General features: G+C 28.2%; 1 protein-coding gene across 1 annotated transcript in view; it reads right to left on the reverse strand.

The window, feature by feature from the left end:
• LOC129910948 (adenylate cyclase type 6) overlaps positions 1-23,366 on the reverse strand; it is an 88,926-nt gene extending 65,560 nt beyond the window's left edge. Inside the window, exons 1-3 of the mRNA XM_055988554.1 lie at positions 22,906-23,366; positions 695-810; positions 197-421 (exon numbers count right to left, since the gene is read on the reverse strand). Of these exons, the coding sequence (XP_055844529.1) occupies positions 197-421; positions 695-808 (339 nt within the window). The 5' untranslated portion in view covers positions 809-810; positions 22,906-23,366. The remainder of the gene's footprint in view (positions 1-196; positions 422-694; positions 811-22,905) is intronic.
• Positions 23,367-23,760: the final 394 nt, after the last annotated feature.

Here is a 23,760-nt window from a genome sequence, read left to right on the forward strand (position 1 = left end):
AGTATAACACAAAATGCATTTTATGATTATAATAACAAATGAGTTTCCTGTATTTGCGCTGTGGAACAACCACTTACACTCTGTGCCATTGCAAATGGTACACTTTTGTTTTATTGTGGCTTTTAGTTTTTTTTTCGTTCTAAAATTCCCTTGAGGCAAACTTAGTTGAAAAGTTGGTGATGGAAAAAGTACTTACCGCTATAAGACTGCTACTAACAGACGATTTGCCTCCCTTTGAGGGGTTAAAATGTTCGATAACTTCCCAATTGGATTTCTTGGGGGTGGTGGGCTGAGTTGTTGGCAATTGAATTTGCGGTTGAGTGATGGTGGGTACTTGTAGCTCGAGTGCTGGTTGAACAGAACGAGGCTGTTTGAGTGAGGAAGATCGACCGGAAAACTTTCCAGATGTTTGTTTCTTCTCCTGGTATATTAGAAATGCGAAGACGACGACCGATGCAATGGACGAAGTAGGTGGTTAGATTCAAATGAAAGAAAAAAATAAAAGACATGGGTTCAAGGTGGGTAGTAGCATCAAACTATGTGTAGGTACTCTACTATGACTGTGGCAATATGGTAATGGGTCGTTTGGTTATGGAAACTTTTATTTTTTTTTTTATTTTTTTTATGTAAAAGAGCAATTTTCAAGAATTGAATGTGTATTTGGATAAAGTGTACTTATGCAATGGTTACTTACATCTTTTTGTGAGTGGCGAGTGCCTCTCAGAGACAGTCTTTTGCTCCATTCCTTTTTCTGACTTTCCGAGCTGAAGGATCGAAACATGACCGAAGGGTTGTTGTGTGAATTCATGGCTGAAATGAAAATTGAAATAAATAAATTATTTAAATAGAGTTCGCTTGCGATTGAAATGTTTCAGTTGCTTGCATAATGACAGTTTTTGATAAAGAAAATATCTTTACATTTTTGAAATTATTTTTCTTTGCATAGGTACTTTTTATATCGAAATGCTTTTTTGTTATTGGATGGTTACTTTATACTTTTACTTCCATTCGAAAGTAATTCCGATTTATTGATAAAGTATTACAATTTATCTAGAATCTGATAAAATAGTACAAATATTAAAGGATCAAAAGAGTCTATAAACATTTTTAGTTGGAAGGATGTTTTTTTTTTCAAGGCAAAGAGGGAGTGAGGTACCTAAAGGTCAACAAAACAGTGAAAAAAAATTGTGTAATGTATAATCATAAGACCCATGTCTTTAAGGTATTTTTTGATGGTGGATCTAAGAAAAAAAAAGTTATTGACTATTTTTTCGCAAAGTTATTTGAGCAGGGCCACTGATAAACAACTATCAACCATCCTTGTGTGCATGTCAGCTTAGTCCACATTAAAAATATTTAAGGAAAAATGGTGTTTTTTTTTTTTTTGGAGAAATAAAGAAAATTCGCTAAAAGTCCAAAAAATCAATGGTATGGTTAGTACCCTCATAGACTTCAATAAAAATACTGCATTTGTTATGGAAACTACAATTTCAATAACTCTTTACATTTTTGCTTTTAGGTTACAAGCCGATTTTTTTCAAGTGAAGAGAAAATGTGGGCTTATTGAAAGTTTTTGCCCTAATTGAAATAAGCAGATTTTGATTAGATTTGCTCTCAAAATCATTTTATGCATTGCATTCAAATGAGTCTTATAATGCTCTAACATATCTATAAACTACCTATGATGAACTGCAGAAAAAACGACCATTCATATTGAGAATATCAAAGTAAGTACCAACTCAAGGTACCATTTTTTGCTTAATGCGGTAATGAAAACAATGTATATTTTTTATTCAATCCCTAACTTTATAACCTAAATCGTTTCAAGATATGCATTCAAATTTGTATACAAATTCCATCCGAAATCCATATTTAATATACCTAGCTTGGTATAGGTACCTAATGTAAACAAAGCAATCTCAGCAACATGTCTCAGGAGAGGCTGTGATGACCTACGACCCGAACAAATTTTATACTTTTTGGACACGGAAAGTCACTTATTAGTTGCCTATCTTCAGGATGTCTACTTTTAGCCTTTAAAACCGTTTGTTTGTTTGAATTTTTAGAATGGCCAGTCGCCAAAAACAAATTATACCTATAGTTGGTAAAAAATTATATCTACCAAACGCTATCTGTTTAGGTAAAGCGAAAGCAGTGTATCATATCCTATCTACGAGTAGGTACTTTAGAGTGTTCCAAAAGTAGTTAAGAAGAGTGCAGATGGTGAAAATATGTTCCTTAGAAAAAGTGATTCAAGTGCGTTTGAAAAGTAAAATAATGTAAAGTACAATATCGAAACGAGTCGATGCTAACCCAATTTGGATTACTTTCCTAGCCATTTATTTTCAAAAAAATATCAATTAGGTAAAAGCTTTTGACAGCTATTTTTTTAAATAAAAATCTTTTCACTAACCGGACATTAAGTTTAAAACAATGTACATATACCTAAAGATAACACAAGAACCAAAATATACTTTTCTATAGGTTTTTGATGTGCTAAATTCGAATTTGCAGTCAGAAAATTTGTATTGGCCTTCGTTTACCAAAAATTACAGCAAGAAAATACCGAAAAACGTCATTTTGGCTGTTTTAGAATTTCTATTTGTGTGTGGGATAATTCATTATAAACAAATTTGTAACGGCTATTATAAGAACAAATATTCTTCTTTCAAAAACTGTTTAAATTTTCCCGGTATCTCTTTTGTTGCTCTAAATATCTTAAGTTCCATTTAATAAGCCAAAGAAAAACTAAACAGAATTTTTGCCACAACAACTAAAATATATTTTTCTAAAGGTTTTTGGGTAGCTGAACTCGAATCTGTAATCAGAAAAATTCTTTTTGCATTTTATAATGGTAATATTTCAAGAACGAAGGCAAATCAAATTTTCCGGACCTCAGATTCGAGTTCAGCACATCAAAAACCTCTAGAAAAGTATATCTTATTTCTTGTGGCAAAAAAAAAGTTCAATTTTGTTGGCCAGTGTAATGTATCATGTGTTTCATCAATTTAAGTATTTTATCCACCTTTGCAGATGGAAGCCAAAATGCCCCAGTACCTCAAAATTACTTATATTTCGTCTTATGTAGGGAAATACTTTAATAGTAAAATTCATATCATACAAAGAGTAGGCTAATTGCTTTTGCTTAGCGAGTTAATTTTATGTTATTATAATTTTGTTACAATATATTTTATTGTTATATATATTTAATTATAATTTTTTTACAATTTTTTTGTGAATTTAAATGAAGAAATGTTATTTGTATCACCCTTCACAATAACAGTTGTCATTTTCCTCTTGTAAGCAATTTTTCAAATAAAAATTCTTAAAGTCAAACATTCAGAACTCTTATCTTTAAAACCAAATAGAATACTCTTTTCAACTCTCCCTATCCTAAATGCAAAGTTTTAACTTATCAAATGGGTTATAAAAATAAATTTTTCTTCTTTGCTTTTGTGTGCATGTTTTTCAACAAACAAATTCTACATGAATAGACGTGTTCATTAAAATTTATTCAGGGGAGAGTGGGACAAAAAGGGGCACATAAGGTTTTCTACTTTAACCGTTGAATTTTGTATGATTTTTCGGTAACTTTTTTGATTACAAAATAGGCAATTTTTCAAATTAAATTCGTCAAAAATCCAAAAATTAACTTTTTGCTCAAAAAACATTTTCGGTAACTTTTTTGATTAAAAAATAGGCAATTTTTCAAATTAAATTCGTCAAAAATCCAAAAATTAACTTTTTGCTCAAAAAACTAAATAATTATCGCTGAATAGTTGCAATAACCATTTCTTTTCATTTAAAGTCCTCACACTTTATATTATGTGGCTATAAAATTTTTACCAATTTTTGTTCAACAAATTTTGATAAATTGGCAAACGCCTTGTGACCATTTCGGCTCTATCTTCCCCTATGTATCTCTATATCTACTAGATAAAAATAATAATTAAATTAAAAGTCTCCATTCAAGGTTTCTTTTGTTTTAACTTACAAAAATATTTATAAAACCCATTGAAATTTCAAAGCATTGTTTTGTTGGAAATATAATTAACGAAGATAAAAGAGAGAAAGAGCTACCCAATTCTTGATTCACTTATTTATATGTATACATATATTACATATCCTACATTCTCCTATAGAAAAAGTTTTGCATAACATAGATAACAAAAATAGGAATTTTGAGAGGAATTAGATTATGACGAAACAATTTTTGTGTATTTTCGTAGGACTTGCTGCATTATTAAAGGGATCAAAACACTACTGCAAAACGTAATCTCTAAAGTAAATTTTCTAATTATTTAAAATTTGCTTGTACATGCATTATTATGTGAGGTTAGGTTATGGTTTCAAGGGTATACACATTACATATAGTCATAGGATTAAATCAATATCTGCCTAGATCAATATCTAATTTTCAATTTTGTAAATGGGTTCACCAAAATCGTTAAGGCTTATCTCCTTCATAAAAACAAAACATTTTCGACAAAGACAGACATTTGAAAAAGTGATGCCACTTTATGGATAGAAAAGAAAAAAGATTTGTACAATATTTATAGGTACCACTAATATGTACACGAACAGGAGTTATTTTTAGCTATGAGTTATTTTGAAAAGAAAAAAAAAATAAATACAAAAATTAAAAAAATAAATCAAAGCAGCAGGAGCTCCTTAAAATCAAAAAATCTCGAAAACTAAGAATCACGAAAATCTAAAAAAAATTACCTTTAATTTGACATCAATATTGTCTTTTAGCTCTATGAGATTTTGGATTTTTGGAATTATGGGCTTTCAGTATTTTGTATTTTCTGGATTTCAGTTTTTTTGGATTTTTGAAATTTTGGGTTTTCGGGATTTCGATTTTTGGACCCCAAACCGAAATATGCTTTTCTAAAAAAACGGACTTGTGCCTTGAGCGCGCAACTCTTCAGCATTGTTTTTCGAGGTTTTGCCTGTTCGAAACTTTGTTTTTCGAGTTTTCGTCTTTCGAGTAAATTTTCAGTTGTTGACTATCAGTGTTCAGTTCATGTCAAAAATTAAAGATAAATCGGTGTTCATCATGCTTTGGAGTCTGATGCTTTTGAAAATTTAGAATAAGTTTTGCTATGTAAAGGAGATTGTGAAAAGTTACTTAGAGGATAAACTTGGGACAAAAGGCTTTTAGAATAACGCTGGGGTATACAATTGAGGCTTTTTAAATAAAGGTTCTACACTGAGGGAAAAAACGCAACGTATAATGTAAAATGTTCAACGTTGATTTAATGTTGAAAAAAATTAACATGAAACTTCTTCAAAATAAAATTGAAACAACGAAAGAAATTTTTTATTTTTATCGGACTTCAGCTTTTCTTACATTTTATCACTTTAATTTTTTAACAGCGACATAGCACGTTGCTAAAGCATTCGCCTAGAAATCACTAATCAACATCACTTGAACTTATATTGAATTATATTCAATCACTATACTTAAAATAAAAATAATTTTAATAATTTTTTATTATTTTGTTATTTTTTCTTCGTTGTTGTCAAAAACCAAAATTTCAAAAAAAAATCAATGTCCGGTTTTCGAAAATTTGATTTTTCAAAAAAAAAAAAATTAAAATTTTTGTTTTAATCCAAAAGTTAATTTTTTTCAAAATTCTATTTTAGGCTTATATTAAAATTATTTAAATTTTTTTTTTTTGAAAAAAGTTTCGTTGAAATCGAATTAGCAGTTTCGAAGAAAATCGGGTAAAAAAAAAAACGGTTTTATGGCAGATACCGTTAATAATGATTTTCAAAAAAAGTTTTTGTCATTAAAAAATAAACCTTGTCTTAAAACTTACTTATTGTTCCTCAACTTTTTTTCAACTGTTCATCAAAAAGTGGGAACCCTTATTCAAATGGAGCGCACATATTAGAAATATCTTTCAAGTTTCAATCAGTTTGAAGTGCATATTTGTTTCACATTCGAAAGAGGATACATGTTCAGTGAATTAGAGATTTCTCTGCACTTAGAAAATAATTCCACTTTATCCGTTATGAACCTCTCTTCGGTATACATAATTACTAAGTGAGTGCATTAAAATATTATGTACTCCATTTGTGTATTATAAAATGGTAGATATTTTACAAAATCCCTAATTTGAAGAGATATCAACTCTAATGACATCAATTTCATCAATAATTTAATGATTTTGATTTATTATTCTTATTTCTAATAAAAAAAAGAAAGTTAAATCTCATCCTCCTTTTTGAAGGTACCTCTACCCAATTTAATCCTCAAAGCTTTGAAATTTAAATTGATAAAAAAAGATAAAAAGCCACCTTAAGCCACCTCATTAATAATTCCATAAAATCGAACAAGATTTTTCAAATAAATTGATGGAGCTTGTATTGATAAAGAAAGACGGACGGGGGGAATTATATGGTGACAAGGTAGCAACACAAGGAGCAACTTTGTTAGCACTCTTGCAAACGACAAACGAGCGAGCGAAAAATCCTCTTTGAAAGGATTTTCCTCCTCGTTTTGCATCTAGCTACTTCACAACTTGCAAAAACACTTTGGAAATAATAGCGTGGAATTGTCAGTTTGGGTCTTCTTCGGATGTTTGTTCTTTTTTTTTATTTTTAACTTTTTTTCTTCTTTGTGAAACTTCACCTTTTTGCTCAAACAAAATTCAAATTGTTTATTCATGAACATAACACTTTTCGAACACTTTTGTATTCAAGTTTGTTTCCTTTTTGCTTATTACAAAAAGCAAAAGGTTTTTTTAGACCAAAAGTGAGTAAGGGAAATGTCCCATAATATTGGAGTAGAAGATTATGTTCGATATTGTGGTTCTACTATCTGTATACTATTTCGTCAAGAATAACAAAACAAAAGAGTTAAACACACAAGGGACAAGCTGTATTGCTGATTGAAATGTTGACATGGGATTGCACTTAAACTATCCGAAAAAGGAACTATCATCGAAATTATTCAACCGATGATTTTTAGGTTTTAAGGAAGTTAATGGCTTATCTGCATATTTTGTTTAAGTTTTGAATGAAAGGCCTAGCTTTAAGAATTCGTCAATTTTGACAGTAGATATAAGAACTGTTTGTGCTCAACAAATGTGTGTACATATTTGTTCTTTAAATTTAAAAAAAAAAGTGGTTGTCAATAAAGTTGGTTTACGGATGATAATTTTACATGATAAAGTCATAAGAAAACAGGTTGTGCGTTTTTTTCATTTTTCATGAAAAAAGAGAAAAAAAAATCAAACTTTTTTTCTTCGAACACCATTAAATCCATTTTTTTAAAATCAAAATCCATAAAAATTGTATATCATCTGAAAGCTTATTATTTCACCTTTTATATGATGCTTCAATCATATTTCCACAATGCCTACAAAAAAAGTTAGAATTTTTTAAAGCCAACCATGTCGAAATTTCAAACTGAAATTACGGTGCTTCCCGCACAGATCGTACCTTTCCTTCTTCTATGTTTTATTTATTAATGAAAAACACTTAAAAACTTGTTTTATATTGTATATACTATGTATCATATTATCATACTAAATTATAATCAAAATTAGTTTAATCTAACTGCTCAAAAAATGTTCTTTTTAAGTTAAATATGTTATTAAATTATCGTTATTGTTAAAGAAGAAGATAAATAAATTGAAATTGAAATATTGAAATTGAATTTTTAACTGCTTTAGATCAAAAGAATGAACGTGTTGAAAAGTAGAACTTTATTTTACAGTTATCTCAAAATTGTAAATACGAAATTGATTAAAATTTTGCATAAATATAGTCCTGCCTATTATCTATTTACAATATATTTCATTCATTCAATTATCTGTTGAGGAAAAAAACATAAAAATAAAAAAAACGGCTAAAAACTGAAAAATATCAATTTTCACATGCATGTGCATGACTTTAAGTAATATATCCTAAAAGTTTGAGATTTTTTAACGCTCCAAAAAATTGCTAATAATAAAAAGACACCCAAAAATACCCTTAAAAAAGTACGTGTTTTCGAAAATTCATATTTCGAAGTGCAGAGACTTAAAAAAATCCGTAATTTTTTTTTTCATTATCTTTTGAATGGCATATTTAAAATTGTCAAAAAAATGTCCTCTACCTTTAATCACTAATTTGTCAAAGGTCTACCATATTTTTTAGTCTTAAAAAACCATTTATAACTTAGTTTTGAAATTTTCTAGAATTTTTTCAATACCTTTGTTAGCCCAGCAAAAAAATGTATTTATCGATAAAAAAAAATCAACGTCGTCTTAAAAAAATAGCCACTTTTTTGCTATTTTGTTTAACCACTATTTACCCTATTTAATGATATAATTTTAAAAAATTTTTTATTTGTATTTACTTTTAAGTTATTAGATTACCCTTAAAATAAGCTATAGAAGATTTTTGTTCCTCAGGAAAAAATGGTGTCACTTTTTCGTGGATGCTGCCATGGTTCATTGATTTATGATACGTTATCAAGTCAAAAAATCAATCTGTTATTTTTAATCCTATTTCTAACTTTTTTTTGAAAAATATCTCTACCTATTTCCTTTGAAACTATGAGTGATATTTAAAATGTGGGTGTAACAGTATTTTAAACACTGCATTTTGTATACAATTGAAATTACAATTTTTCCTTTTTACAAAAAAAAAAAAAAAATAAATAAAACAAATTTAATAAACAACCTTTGGTACAATTTCTATCTCTATTTTTATCTTTGATTTTATTCTAGAAGACAGCATCCAAACAAGTTCAATTCTCAACACCCAATTAATTATTCTCCTCAGAATTAAATTTATTTTACCTCTATACGTACCTGTTGCCTACATAATATATGATGATCTGATTAAGAAACATTATTTAAGCAAATATCTATGCTACGCTACTTGTTGCGGGTAGCTAGCTATATGAATTTATTGCAAGACAGATAAATTCGATTAAACAAAATGCTAAAGCTTAAGTACATACAAGCCATATCGGCTTGACTTTTGGATATTTGCGTTGGTTAATTTCAAAATGAGCACATTGTTTGCTTGTAATTAATTCTTTTGGTGTAAATATACATATTGTGTATACAAACAAAACGACGATGTATATCTATGAGGATGATACATTCGTTGAGAAAAAGTTAAATTGTTTACAAGGGTAGTAAACGATAAGTATAATATTACACATAGATACCAAAATAAATATACAAAAAAAGGAAGTATTTTATTGAAAAGAACAGTAAACAATGCAATGCAATTTTGTAAAAAAATAAATATTTACAATTTGATTTTAAAAATTCAAATTGAACAGTATGGTGAGTATTTTTCACAGTGTAAATAACATAACATTATGACGGTTGCAAATTTCAATTTCTTTTCTAGAGGATAAGCAGTAGAAATTCTTTTAACTTTTACTAATGGGTCTAAGGGGTCAGTTTGACGCGCAGACATTCTAAGGTCTATTCAATCAAAAATCCAATCGAAACTTCAGACTTCTACCATAGAAATGGAGATTTTGAAAATTGAACAAAATTTAGATGAAAAAAAAATTATTTCTTCAAATTAAATATCGATTGGATCGCCAGAATCAGGAGGCCGGAAGTTTTGTGGAAGAGCTTAAAAGAAGACAAGGGTGAAATCTAGTAACAGTAGCCCTCTTATCGAAAAAAAAAAAAAAATAGTCTAAAGTTGAAGGTAGAGAGTTACAAATAATACAACTTTTATTAGAATCATTTTCTTAGATTTTTGAAGCAAAAACATTAATAAAAAAAAAAATAAGTTATTTGCATTGTAGATAATGCTTTCAAAAATATTCAATTAAAAATTTGGAAGCAATCGGACGGATAGTTTCCGAGATCTCGATGGTACCAGGTCAAAAAAATTAGTTTCGAGATATAATTGCAAAATACAGCAGTGGTTCAATATTCCTGTCGAAAAAATTCCAGAAAAAGAATTACCATTAACCATAATGTTTTTGCAACATACATAGTGTTTCAGGAGGAATGTGCCAAAAAAGCTAGAGCGTGTAGGTTGGGTTGAGACAAGAAAAAAATCGTATGGGAGGAGGGTCTATTCACCCTCGTTTAGCGGAGAGGGGCAATTAAAAAAAATTTACTTAATTTGGAAAAAAAAATTTAAAAAAATCAACGGTTATACCTACAATAACGTGCTATGTATACCTTTTTGTAAAGCCAAAAACCTCGTCTTTTACACCGAAAAAAAAAAAACTGATAATAACAGCTATCAAATTAACATTTTTCAGTGACAAAAGTCGTCAAACAATTAAAATATCAATTTTGATATTTTATCATATCATTTTGACATTTTTTAATTTCAGGTGGAATAGTGACAATTTCACTTTGACAATGAAAATGTCAGTGTTGACTAGATTTTACGTTTTAGTTTATTATAATGAATAGTATTTCTTTCCTTTTCATTTTTATTATTTTTATTATTTTAAGAATTTTCTTTCTTTTTTCAAAACATTACTGAAAGGGAATATTCTTTACAAAATAATGGTGATATTATTTTTTCTATTATAGAGGTGATATAATTAATTGTTTTGTTATTTTCTCCCAAACTATGTGAAGTAAAATCTTAGTGCCGATCAAATTTTCTCAGTAAATCATACATTTTACTTCGAAAAAACACAAAGCGCCTTTAAATTAGTACACATTAAGAATTTTGTATTTAATATTTTTCAATAATTTGAAATGAGAAATTGATATGAAAAAATGATAATAAAATATCAAAAAAATTTCCAAAATGTGACATTTAAATATCATCCTGATAATAAAAATGTTGTTTTAACATTTTAAATATATCATAAAACACATTTTATAGAGCATTTTTGGCTGATATTTAAAAAATGTTAATTTGATATTTAAAAAATGTTAAATTGATATTGGTTTTTATTTGCAGTGTATATATATAATAAAGCCAATTTATGGTACAGTTTTTTACAAATTAATTTTCAAACTCAAAATTTTGAAAAAAAAAAAATTCAAACTAATTTTTTTCAAAATTGTATGTAATAAGGTACTAATTTAGTTTTTAAAATTCGATGCTCTTATTTGTTTTTAAACAAAAACAGGTCCAGAAATATCTTCTCATTTTCGAGAAATTAACAAAAAAAAAACATAATAATAAACCTCTTTATTTTTTGTTTTACGTGGCTGGACTTGTTGATAAATTAATTTGTGAAACGTCTATTATTTTTTAAACCTTCAGACTTAAATGAGGATACAACACAGTGACACAGTATTGGATTAACTCTGAATTTGTAAACTTCTTTGACAACACCTAAAAAACTTAAAACATGAAAATTATTATAATTGTATGGAATTATTAAATATTGAAAAGAAGTACTTTATTAGCTAGTATATTTTAAATAACTCATAAATTAGCAGGATTGGATCCAATTTAGCTTTAAACATTATTTTAAAATTTTATTTGAAATTATTTTTTTTTAAAGCAGATAAGATAAGACCCCTTCACATAAAATAAATATTTATTGAACTTGTTATAATATCGTTTATTTTTTAAAAAGTTAAATTATATATTTTATTTACATTTCTTATAAAATGTCTAAAAACATCAAATTAGAATAATTGTTCTTTGAATCTCGTAAGATATTTTATCATTAAAGTTGCATTTACCATAAGAAAATGTACGCGCGATGCAAGTTTCCCTTATTTTTTAACAACCCAAAAAATATTTTTTTCTAGATTTCAGCTTTAAAATGTTTCTTACTCAAACATCAAGGCACCTTACTATTTAAATTTAATTTTTTTGTAACTCCCAATCCCTTGATGATGTTTTTTATAAAAAAAACATGTTTGCCTCTTATTTTCCTAACACCGATGTTGTTTTAAAATTTCATGCAGGGAGCACATCCTTCCTGAACAAACCTTTTGATAAAAATGATAAAATTCATGTTTACACTTTATTATATGCAAATTTCAGAATAATGTTTAGATCTATGTTCTTGCTCTTCAAAAGGTTGCTTTTCAAAATTTTATTTATACAATTTTCAATTCATGCGAGTCCATATAAACGGTTCATCTGCCTAAGATTTTTTTTTGTATTATTTGAGAAGCTCTCTTTATATCCCGACATCATAACGAAAAAAAAAAAATGTTTTCATCACCTTTTTAAATTTCCTTCGCAAAATTAAATCCTAATTCAATACACAGCCATTTCAAAAAGAAAAAAATGAAAAAAAAAAAAAGTTTATAGAACTTAATCTTCAATTGAAAAAAAAGGACAAAAAATGTAAGAAAAAAACCACAAGGACATCGATTTTTCTTTTGTCGGTTGTGACAAACTACATTCAGAGCAAATATGCCGGCGTTATTCTTGACCTTGCTTAGACTCTGAATGGTTCAATAAAATACATAAGGCTTTTGATATTACATTCAAGGTGCACAACGTAGTGTGTATTCTTATAGAAACCCACATCATTCTTGTAAATATAGAAAACTTTTAAGCGAAATTGATTTTTGAGATACATAAAATGAAAATGGATTTTCTCAAATTGCTTTATTTTTATACTACAAATGATAAGAAAAAAAAAAAATAAGTAGCACGTGCAAAAAATGGTACTTATAGAACTTTTAAATACATAAGCAGAGAAGGATTTATTTATTATTCAATTCAATGGTTCGCACCAGACTTTTGGAAAATGTATTATGAAAAAGGCTTCCTCGTTGATTTGAAAAGTGACAAACGACCTACCTATTAGGTATTTGATATTTACATAAATGATTTGTTCTTTTATAGACGAGACACGTTCGTGTGAAGAGAATGGGAATGATATGTATACAGTATACATATAAAAGAAATAATTTATTTTTCTTTTGATTCTTACCGCTTACGTTTTTATGCAATTTAGAACAATAAAGTTACCTAACAGCTTTGAAAGCTGAGTACATTCAGCTTAACTGAATTTAATGATTTTATCTATCATCGTCTATCATCGCTAAACAAAACCGATCACGCCAATTCATCATATTGGTGTGATTGCTACAAAAAGGTTTAAAGCTATGTAGGTTGTCGAGTTATGATTTGAATCGTTTTTTTATCCAAGCATATTTAGTGTTCGGGGTGACATATCTTGTTTAATTACCTAATGAAAAATCTGAACAGCAAAATCGGCTCTTGAGTCTTGAGTCCTTAACACCTGAACATTAAAAAAGCTCTTCTGAATCACCTCGGAGAAGTTCAAGTCCAAATTTAGACAAAAGTTAATTCTTACTGAAAGAAAAAATTCAAATTTTTTTTTTTTTTAAATACTCCAAATTTAAAATTTTTTTGTATAGGTAGTCTGATTGCTGGTAAAGAAACAAAGACACCTACTTTTTTATTTTTATTTGGACAACTTAAAAAAACATGAAAATGGCCCTTTTTTAGAGGTAGGCAATTTTTAATTTTTTTTTTTTTTTTACTTTTCGAATTGTAAAAACAAGGTTACACAATCTTAAATTGAAGCTATTGCACCCAAGTGAAAAAATACATCTTTTTACTCAACTCTTCAAGTACAATTTTTTAATGTTTTTCTCCATACTTATCATGTGGATTCGGAATGATTCAGAAAAGGTAAATAAATTTATAAATTTTCATAAAAAAAAATAACGTACATAAGAGGAGAAGCTCCAAAAGACGTTTTCTATGGAATTCATGCCCAGGGTATTGCCAAACCGGTACAATACGTAATTTTTTTCATCAGGAATAAAGGGCATATTCTTTACTTTGCGGCAAGGATACCATCTTGCATAAATATAGAGGCCTCGAGTCTCGAGCCTCAAGGAATCAAAACGTTCCCTAGCTCCTTTTTGGTTTAATTCTGCATTATGGTGTTTTACACAATAAAAAAGGAACATAATTCTTTCCCTGAGATACATGAATTAATATAATGTTTCGTAAATAAATCTTACCTAAACACATTTCAATGGTTTGGACTGAAGCTTGGGGTAGAATCAGACTGACGCGACGACAGACACACAGATAGACAGACAGAACAGTCTCCATCATAGCAATTTCAAGTCTCAATATTATCTTAAATTCGATTTATCGCTAATAAAAATGAATATTTTGGTATCAGATATTTAAACCAAACAAACATGAAGCTTTTCAAATACATTTTGTTTTATCTCAATTCCGGTATCCGGTTATTTTTTTTTTTACTGTATTCTTTAACATATTCTTTCAAAATCATTGAAAAATCCACTCACTTGTTTTGTTTTTTAATTTGTTGAGCAAAAGTTTAAACTACACAAACATATCTTTGAAATCAGATGATCACGACTTAAGTAACCAGTTTTTTGGAAAAACAAAAATTTTTGGCAGCCCATTGTTCTAAAAATTCTATAGGTAAGAGTAAATTTTTCAAAAATTCATCGATTACTCAAATTTGAATCATATTTTCTAGAAAACTATACAATTTCTGAACCTACATTGTTTTTAAAACAAATTACTATTTTTTTCGGGTAGGTATATTGGGGAAATAACAAATCTGCGTGAAAGGGTTAAAGGGAAAGTTATGAATGAAATGTTTTAGTTCAAAAGCTGATTTCTTTCGAGAATAATATTAAAATAGTAATCTTCTGAGTTCATTTAAAAAAGTATTAATTTTATAAAAAAACAATGGAAGAACAAAGTATTAGCTGTGGATATTCTTCAATGGTGGTGTGGTTTGGGAAGCACATAAAATCTTGAATTGTATTCCCGCAACATCAGCAGCACCAGAACGAGCATTTTCACAGGCTGGAAACATAATATTTTTCATATACAAGTGTCAAAATTGTTAACTTAATTTAATTTATTCAATTTTTTGTATCTAACATTAAGTTTTATTTAATTTTTCTTGTTTTTGCTGTATTTTATTTAATTTTATTCTAATATGTTTTTCTTCATTTCATTATCTTGTCAAATTAATTAATTTAAATAAAACATTTTGTTCACGATCATTTTACTCCATTTTGATCGTTTGAACTCGTTTGAAATGTAGGATTACTTACGAGTCATCATACTCGTAAACAGGAAAGCTTGAACACATTTGAGTTGTGGTGATTCTGTTTGTTCGAGATCGTTTCTTTCGAGTAAGTACTCGATGTTCGTAAGCAATACTCGACTCGTTTGGTTCTCTGGTACCTACATACATATTTATTTTCTGACATTATTGTCATAACATGTCTTTATTTTATTGTGACGAGCCCATGAAGGCAACCCAAGAATATTCCCTTCTATTGCAAACTAGATTACGAGCATTACATGCTTCGTTTCTTTTTTACTCTGTCAAAAAAAATAAATTAAAGATGCAATCCTCTTTTTTAAACAAGACTTAAGACAGTGAAACAGTGTCCTTTTAAGTATAGATAATCCTTTTAAGTATATAAGACTTGGGCTTCATATATTCTGTTAGAAAAACTGGATTAAGATTCGATTAGTGGTTCAACATAAAGACGATTGCACCGGCTAACATTAATCGTCCAACTTATCCTGTTAAGCTCAAATAGGCAGATTAAAATTCGAATGCATAAAGATGACAAACAAGAACTTTTAAAAACCACACAGTAAAATAGTTCACATGTTAAGATTCTGACTTGAGTGGTGGAACAACAACTACTGTTTTAGTAATATGTTAAAATAAGATTATTGCGGAATTTTTCAGTTAATAGACAAAACGGTTAGTAAAAAGACATAAACATATAACCAAATTATGAGTTCTACTACCAATTTAAATGCACATAGTTTATAATTGGGGAGTTAATTTTCATGAACTCTATGCGTAAAGTAGATTTATCATTTGTGACCAGAAATTGGCTCAAATAATTGCAAAAAAAAATTTTTACAATTTTTTGAATTAGACATTTCTCAATCTAAAAATCTGCTTCAAACTGTCAGTCTATAACCTTATAATACAAAACTAAAATGCATAAATAAAATAGCATCACAAAAAAGTCATTCTAATAACCTACTTAAATTCGATTTTCTTTCTTTTTCCAAACAAAGTACAAAATGCATTTTGAGATTCTTTGCTCTTTTTTTCACTGTCATTTGGATAACTTATTTTTATCAAAGAATTTCAAGAATTCAATTCGCGAAAGTAATTTAAATTTTATTGATTTTTATGACTGCAGATGGAGAAAAGGGAATACTTCAAAATGTTATTTGAATTTTCTTTTCCCAATTGAAGTGACTCTGACTCCGCAACGATGAAGGTATTTGTTGTGGCATTACTTCCTGTGCGGAATTCGATGGGTTCATGTTGTCTTTATTTTTTTTTTTTGTTTTTTTGTTTTACATTTTCTTAAAAGGTTGTAAGGTTGATATACCTACTTATAAAATCTTGTCGTCATGATTTTCAAGGTTAGAATTTCAATCAAAGAAAATCTAAAATAAAATCAGATACAGATTGAACAACATACAGGATTTAATTTTTTTTTTAAATTTGTATTTATATTATTGTTTTGACATTATTCCAGTCATTGAATAATTGCAATTGGTTTGCAAACCAAAAATTCGCCAAAAAATCGAAACAAAAATAAATTTAAAAGCTAAATTTATTTCAGTTTGAAATAATTTTGATCTTGTTTAATTGTCAATATTGCCCATGAAACTGAAAATAATGGAAAACAAAAAATATTTAAGTTAATCTTTGATTGATTTTGAAATATGGAATTTAAGCTTTACGTTAGCAAGAAAAAATGCATTATTTTGTATCAACATGTCAAAGAATTGAGAGTATAATTTTATTTGATTTTGTAAGGAATGGTTTGAGAGCTTTTGGAAAATTAATTTTTTTCTTAGAAATTTTGAGCGTTAAAACTGAAAACCTACGCCACATACTTTTGTGAAGATTTTTTTCAAGAACATAGCCAAAACCTGTCTAACATTTACATTTAATGTTTCTCGTAGTCCAACGTTGGATAAAATATTTTGATTTTCCAACTTTAGTTTTTAAATTAAAATTTATTTGGATTTTTTTATCTTCTCATTTTATATGTGCTGCAAATTGTGGGCTCACTAACATAAATCTGTATAGAGTCAAAATATTTCCATTGCAACATTTTATTTATTTAGGAGTTAAACAATGCTATCGAGCGATGCAATATTCCAATTAAGAAATGTTACTCATACACCACAGTGATACTTTTAATCGTCTCTAATGTTAAGTACACATAGCTATTATGAATTTAATCTATATATTTCGTCGCCCGAGAGTTGTTTTGTCGTAAACGCCAAAATTCACTTTTTTAAACTGGATATGTAGTAATAGGTTTTAGAACGTTCTCTTTTCATTTCTGTTATCAGATTTGTCCTATCGTTTACCGTTACTGAGATAATTAGTGTGCATTTTGTAGTATATCCACAAAATAAGCATCGGATTAGCGTTGGTTTGTCGTAAGCGCCAACTTTTGGCGTTTACGACAAAAAATCTATGTATTTTTCAGCTTTTTTTTCTTCAGTATTGGTTTGTCGTACGTCGTACAAAACAGATAGGGTAGAAAATTTCGAACTTGTTTTGTCTTACATGTATGTAGGTATATAACCCAAATAGAATATAAACAAATATAATAAACCTACTAGAAAAGTATTTATTGAAAATAAGGACTTCATGTGCTATAAGGACAATGAATTTAAAAACTAAGGGCTGCATTAAGCTTTGCACTACTTGAGGTTTTTGCACTATTCCTAGAGGTGCAAGGAAGAAAAATGTGCATCTGAGAGACATCTCAAATGTTGTATTTAATTTTGTCATGGTTCTTGTCGTTTGTTTCTGCCGCTAGATACTTGACCTCATCCTCGGTCACAAGTACCGCTTATAAATATGTACACTTGTTGATCTTCTATCGAACACAAGATCAAGAAGCCGACCGTGTCGGTCGCGGGCGCCGCTTCGTTCAAGCGCGTTGTCTTCAACGAAGTAAAGTGAAAAAAAGGTTGCTGTTTTATTGCTGTAACTTATTGATCTTGTATCGAACACACAAGTTCAACAAGTCAACACACAAGACAACGCGCGTTGTCGTGAACGAAGCGAAAAAGGGTTGCTGTGAGTTTTGTTATTGCACCCGCTCGCAAAAAACACCTGCTGGTCGAAAATTATTTTTTTAAGGCGCCATTGTTCTTCGCTAAATTTGCGTTATTGTTTTGCAAATTGATGATACTGATGATACTTACATCAATATTTAAAACATATAAAAAGTCTACCATAGCAACTCCTGTAAATTTGTTCAGCCAATGTCTTCAAATTACTAAAAAATCTAACTCGATAACTAAGGATAAGATTATTGATATTAAAAGCCTTTTTATATTTATGGCTAAATCAGACCAAGAATATTATGAAGCGTCAAATCAAAAAATTAGAATAAATTCTTTAGTTTGATATTTATTTAATTTACTTTTATTTATCACCATATATTAATTTAACCAAACTTGGTTTGTTTTTATTTTATTTCTTTCATATTTCATAGCCATAGGATGACTTTTATTTTTTGTTAATACATTTTTTAAATTTTTTTTATGTTTATGGTCATATTTTTTGGTTTTTCTTTATTTTAGATATATTTATTTTAATAATTGAGCCTCTAAGCCAAACCAATACTACTTCTATGTAATAAGAAACTATTTTTTAAATATTTAATTAATAAATAAAAACGAACTGTGAAAATTTTTTTATTTATTTTTTAGTATTGGAATGTTGTACGTGCGCCTACTTTGTCGTACGTGTACGGGATGGAAAAAAAAGTTGATTTTGGTGGCGTTTACGACAAACTGATTTTGGATAAAAACCTTGATAATTTGAAAACTAAAATAGATGTGAACATTTTGACAAGATAAATATAAAGAAGATATCGCACAAAATATTCTATTAAAAATTGAAAAAAATCTATCGGCCAGTTTTTTTTTTATAAAAGCTCAAACCTTAAAATGCGATTTCCCAAAATTCCAAAGTTGGCGTATACGACAAAACAATTCTCAGGCGACGATTTGTCTTTTTTTTTTAGAGCTCCAAATAAAGATATCAATATTCTATTTCAGTATTGTTTCTTTTCGATGCACGTGTAATAGGTACGCAAACTGTTCAAGCGATTTTTTATCATTTTTTTTTTTTTCAAATGCATTTTCATTTTTTTTTGTTAATCTCAATTTTGTATACACATTTCCATTTTTTTGAAACTCTTCCGAACCTTTTTAAAGTGGGTGTTTTTAATAACAATAAGAACTTTTCCATTGAGGACTGGTTATGCAAAAAAAAAGAATAAGAAATGAAAAGGTATCTACATATTAAAAAAAAACGATAATGAAAAAAAGTTCTCAAAACACCGATCTAAGTTGGATCACTTTTAAAACTACTTGCATCTCTTTTAAGAACACCGATTTGTTTTCTTATCACTAAACGTTATTTTATGTTAGTTTCGCCACAAAATTGTTTGCTAACAAAAATGTTACACATACGTCACAGTGACCAATTTTGTTAAGTTCTCATAAAACACTTGATTTTTTCACAATTTTCTCACGAATTTCTAAACTAAATTTATATTTGTTTAAATTATTTTTTATTGGTATCTAAGTTGTAAATGATTATTTATTTTTTATATATTTTTTTTGGATACACTCATTCTTTTTTTTTAAATAAGCACTTTTCAATAAATAATAATAAGTCAATTTTCACATCACGTTTCACATATTTGTGGCAACAAGGAATAACAACATAAGCCAACTTATTTCGAAATTGAGTTTTTTACAAAATCTGATGCACAACAAGCAATTCATTCTACCATATGAGTCCCATCATATTGTGTTCTAAGTTAACTTTTTAACGAAAGTGCGTACTTGTATAGGAATTGTTCTATATCCAATTTTTTGAAGTAAGTTTGTATGATTATTTCAAAAAGGAAAGAACAAACTTTATAAAAAAAAAATTACTTGAATTACCGACGAGCAAAAAAATATCGGTCTCAATTAATTTGAAACTCAAAAATCGTCCCCTGTAAAATTTTCTTATTGTGACATAGAATATCCGCCGACGATATGTAGTATGTATAGGATTATTATTACACGCAAAAGAATTTTTATTAAAAAAAAATACACAACTTGATCGCATACTTTCTCTTGTAGTTCAAATTATTTTTTTATATTTTAGATAACTATTGGAAATTAAAGCTTTTGTTTAATTTATCAGAAGTAAAATTTTAAAAAATGAGACTAAAAAAATAACGTTTTTTTTATTTTTCTAAAACCTTGTTTTAAAATTGTGTAGATTTTATATTTAAAAGTTATAAGAATTAGTTCAAAGAAATATACGAGATTTATTAACAGCATAGCCAAATTTCCGCTGTCCAAATCTTTTGAGAAAAATTAAAATCTACTTGATTATGTTAGAATAACTTAAACCATTAAGTACGTCGAATTAAATAAAAATCATTAAACCTGTTTTCAAGAAAAATTGCAATACCTCGAAAACGTTAAATGGGAAAAATCGTTAAAAAAAAAACACAGGACTTAAAAGTCACACAAAAATTATCTGTTTCTACTTCGGAAAACTACTTGTGCTTATTTTTTTCGAAAATAAAAAATCGAAAAATTGACATTCGTAGAAAAAAAAAATCAGTCTAGTATTTTGACAAAAGAAACAACGTAAAAACATTTATTTCTAGAAATTTACTGAAGTTATTTTCAGAACAGGTGAAAAATTTGCTTTCCTTACAAGACATTTGTGGGCTTTAAAGAATTTGAAATAATTTGAAATTAAAGGAAAGTAGCTATTTTGTAATGTTTGTATACCTTAAATTAAGGCACGTGTGTAGGTATGTAAAAAAAAAGTTATTGTAAAAAAAAAAATGCGAAATTAGTTCATTCAATATTTTTTGTTTTTAATATTCGTCAAATTACTAACAATTTTGACTATTAGGCCTTTAATTGGCTTCAATATTATAGTTGAAAGAACTTATGTATGTTAGATGAAATATTTAAAATTATTAGAAATTCCACGAATATTAAAAAAAACCACATGTAAGGAACACATTGGTCATAGTTTTTTTTTTTAACATTTTTTTTTTAAAGCAAACTTTTTGTACATATGTATGTAGGTACCTATTTGCAAAAAAAAATGTTTTTAATTTAAAATGCATTTTTTTTATCAATATTTTCACAGCCTTGCATTGGATACAAATGTTGATAAAACAAAAGTTAACGGAAAACACTTTATTTTTAAATGTTTGATATTGGAAAATCTCAAAAACTTGTAGCCCTAAAACAATTTTAAGTTCTGATTCGGATCCAGCACTCGCAAATCTTTTAGAAAAATATATTTTGGTTCAACATTTTTTTTTTTTTTTTTTCATCAGACCAGTGCAATTATATGTTATGTAATATTTGTATATTTACCTCTGTAAACTTATTAAAAATTAAAAAGGTTGAATTCACAATGCATGACATATTTTTTTTCAGTAATTTTTCAAAAGAAAGTAGGTAACTGTTCATGAAATGAAAAAATCCAGAATTTTGATGAAAACCTAGAATCATTCAGTTCTGCATAATTAATATACAAAAACCACATAGCTAGTCGCAAATCACAAACAAGTTCTCTAAACGATGCACTTAAATAAAAAAAAAATCAAGTTTCTAAAACAAAAACATAAAAAAATTTGTGCCCTACCAAATTAAATTCTCTCTTCAACAATTAAAATAATCAAAAACAAAAACATCATGTTCTTCCCACTAAAGCAGCATCTTCTAAATTTTAAAGTGTTTTTATAAAACACTCCTTCAATAATAAAATTTCCCTTTAACCATTTCTGTCCATGACAGTTTTCAAAGAAAAAAATAATCCATTAAAAAAAACTTATTCCGTATTACGTTACAATTTTCATTTCTTTAAGCAAACTTGAAGAAAATTCAAGTACAGAAAAAAACACCCAACGACAACAATAATTATAATTTCACTTGATAATAAGATTCTAATTATTTTACCTGTCACTTTTCTAGACACACACACACATTTTTTTTTTCTCCAACAACAAAAATTAGTAATTTTAAAATCATCAAGAAACATTATCCGCACCGCCAACAACAATTGCAGCAGCAGTACCTACCTACTCTCTGATTAAATTTAATTTTATTTTAACTTTACCATCCGGCGAAATACTATATAGGTAACAATTTCCCCGTAAAAAATAAAAACAATTCAAACATCTTTCTCTTCAAAGTCGAAAATAATATTAATTCCACGGACGCACAAGGAACTTTTAGCAATGCGCGCATTATAATTCAATTTTTTCATTCTAAAAACATTTTAATTACTTGATAAACTAATCCCCTCCAGCTAGCTTTTTACTGCATAATATTTAGATTTTTGATGAAAATTTTCATCTTCAAAATTTATATTGAGCAAAAATTAGAACAAAAACAAAAAAATTAGATTTTTTTCATTTTTCCTTTTATATCACATTTTTGATTTTCCAACTTGGCCCCTCCCTTGTCTTTCCACAACCGCACACAACTACTGTCCATTAAATATAATTTAAATTTCATAAATAACAAAAAAACAACAGAAAAAAAAATGATTTAAATCAAATTGTATCTATGAGATATTTCATCTTTTTTTTGTCGAAAACAAATTAAAAATACCAATCGATAGGGGGATATCAGAAAACTACCCGCAGGGAATTATTTTTTTATAAAATTACCATAATTCATGGGATCTCCATAAAAAAAAAAGAGAGATAAACAACTTGAGTCAAAAATCTAAAATAACATCCATGTAGATATAATGTATCTCAAAGATACCCAATTCATCCGATTTTTTTTTTGTGTTCTGTTCCCTCAGAAAAAATATTCAATATTCATACAAGTAGCCCGTAAAATAAACCAATCACGCACCAGAAATTACCCATTCACCCACCCCCCATTTGCACCCACCTTCATGTGAACATATCCTGTGATGGAAAAGATTGCCAATTGGCTGCAGGAGGGGCTGCTGCTCTGTTGTTTTTTTTCCTTATTTTTGATTACAACTTTAGATTGAGGTAATCCTCGTTCGATATTTGGTGCGCTTAGCGCTGAAGGAGGTATCCGAAACCAATTACTCAAAAGATAAAAATGAAGATCGACAGAAAAAAACACTTGTGACACACGGGACGTGATGAGCTTCAAATTCAATTTTCTTGTATTATCCTTTTATTTATTTTTTTTTTACCTATTCTTTCTTTCGATGTTGTTGTTTCATTTTTACTAATGCCAATTTTATTTATTCAAGGATCTCTTTTCCTTAAGTAAAGCCTGTCGAAATGAGGAATAATCTTCATTAAAAAAAAAATAAACCCCCGAACCGTTTTTGTATCTTAAAGATACACACTACTTGTATTTTTTTTTTTTTTTTGTATTTGCTTCTATATGCATTGCAAATTTCACTTTAATTAGTTTGGCCTAAAAATAAAACTCTTTCACTCTTCTTGTTTCACTTTTATATCTATACTATCGCATGGACTTTAGCATTTCCGAATGCAATAAATCGCATCACATGCAGTGCACTATAAAGATACAAAGGATACAAAAGGATACAATGCACCATCACACAGTACAATCAACTTTTAACAATGAACCCGGTTTGAAAGATTTCAATTCAAAGGTGAAAACCTATGATGTAGGATAGGAACACCGAGGCTTGGTTGGTTATTGGTTTTGTTGTTGTTGTTTTTTTTTTTTTTTTTCTAGTAGAAAGTAGAGGGGGTTATTGTAGATATTCACTTGTATCAAGCACACTTCATATTATAC

The sequence above is a fragment of the Episyrphus balteatus genome, chromosome 2 (assembly GCF_945859705.1).
Source record: "Episyrphus balteatus chromosome 2, idEpiBalt1.1, whole genome shotgun sequence".
In the NCBI taxonomy this organism is placed as follows: Eukaryota; Metazoa; Arthropoda; class Insecta; order Diptera; family Syrphidae; genus Episyrphus; species Episyrphus balteatus.